The 1,702-nt window shown below is 45.8% G+C and overlaps 1 protein-coding gene across 4 annotated transcripts in view; it reads right to left on the bottom strand.

The window, feature by feature from the left end:
• The window catches only part of LOC113813013 (uncharacterized), a 6,116-nt gene extending 5,050 nt beyond the window's left edge, over window positions 1-1,066 (bottom strand). For 3 of the 4 annotated variants that reach the window (XM_070141264.1, XM_070141263.1, XM_027364950.2), the window contains exons 1-2: window positions 923-1,066; window positions 102-182 (exon numbers count right to left, since the gene is read on the bottom strand). In XM_070141264.1, the coding sequence (XP_069997365.1) occupies window positions 102-182; window positions 923-1,064 (223 nt within the window). In that variant the 5' untranslated portion in view covers window positions 1,065-1,066. Of the gene's footprint in view, window positions 1-101; window positions 300-922 lie in introns of those variants that run through there. The other variant, XR_011399692.1, reaches the window with a different exon arrangement.
• Window positions 1,067-1,702: the final 636 nt, after the last annotated feature.

Raw genomic sequence — 1,702 nt, 5'->3', positions numbered from 1 at the left:
AGGAAATGATCTCCTGCCCTCAGTGCACTCACAACAGTCAACGATTTCCTTGCCTGAGTAAGGATGTCCATGAATGCTCTTCCTGCATATAGGCTACTTACCTCCCAGTCCTCCACCGCCTCCGAAGCCTCCGCCGATGCCTCCGCCACCATGACCTCCTCCTCCATGACCCCCATGGTGACCTCCGCCGCCACAGCAGGCCAGGGACTTGGCGCCGACGAAGGCGACGGCGAGAGCCAGGAGGAGGACGAGGGCGAGGAACCGCATCTGCAGGAGACCAGAAGCTCTTGTGTAAAACTGATCACGCCAAAGGAACAAGGCCTAGGTACAGATGCCGAACCAAGAACACTGGAAAATGGAAGCTTCCGATTATAATCTGTGTTGTTCTGAACGGCGCTTCGGTCCCTTGCCTCTTACCGTGGTCGCCGTGAGGGACCGGACTGCCGAATCCCGACGGCGTAAGGGCTTATATGTGCCTCTGTCCCTGCCTCTTCTGTCCCCGGGAAGCATGACCTTTGATCCTTATCTTGTCTGGGGTGACCTTGATGGTTCCTGCTTATCATGCGAGTCAATCTCAGGCAGATAAGACACGCGAGCAGCATCGGGATCCCCTAAACGACGCAACTAAAGTTATCAATATGTTTCCATCGTCGTGATTGGATAATGGTAGTGATAATAATGATTCTTATACACCGGCGTCTGCTGCAGATACGGTTCTCCGCCCCGCTTCTCCTGCTTCCTCTCGCCTTTGCCTCCGCCGGCGCCAACGAGGTCAACAAAAGGGACAATGCGGGGTCATGGGGTCATTCCGGAAGCTATAAGGGAGTGATTTTCATATATTGTGCTTGTCCATAACTGGCTTTGTCTCCGCCATGACCTCCATGGTGACCTCCGTTGCCTCCTCCGTGACCGCCGTGGTGACCTCCGCCGCCACAGCAGGCCAAGGACTTGGCGCCGACGAAGGCGACGGCGAGAGCCAGGAGGAGGACGAGGGCGAGGAACCGCATCTGAAGGGAGCGTCGAGGGAGAAGGACCCTGAGGAGCTTGGCCTTTTCGGGAAGCATTTTTTGTTTCTAATTAATTAATCTATTAATGATTTAGTCAATAGTATTTTCATTAATACTAATTATTACTTCGATTATTGTTCTTATCATTACTACTACAACTACTATTATTGTTACTGTATATATACATGTACAGTATATAATATACATACATTCATACACACATACACGCATCTATGCTCATTTGCAATATTTATGTGCATTTATATATATATATATATATATATATATATATATATATATATATATATATATATATGTATATATATATATTATGTCTACACACATACACACACACACTATGTATACACACATACACACACACTATGTATACACACATACACACACACACACTATGTATATGCACATACACACACACACACACTATGTATACACACATACACACACACACACACTATGTATACACATATACACACACTATGTATACACACTCACACACTATGTATACACAAATACACACACACACACTATGTATACACACATACACACACACACTATGTATACACACATACACACTATGTATACACACATACACACTATGTATACTCACACACACTATGTATACACACATACACACTATGTATACACACATACACACACACACACTATGTATACAC

Source organism: Penaeus vannamei, chromosome 28 (assembly GCF_042767895.1).
Source record: "Penaeus vannamei isolate JL-2024 chromosome 28, ASM4276789v1, whole genome shotgun sequence".
Classification (NCBI taxonomy): Eukaryota; Metazoa; Arthropoda; class Malacostraca; order Decapoda; family Penaeidae; genus Penaeus; species Penaeus vannamei.
This window is presented reverse-complemented; position numbering and strand designations above follow the sequence as displayed.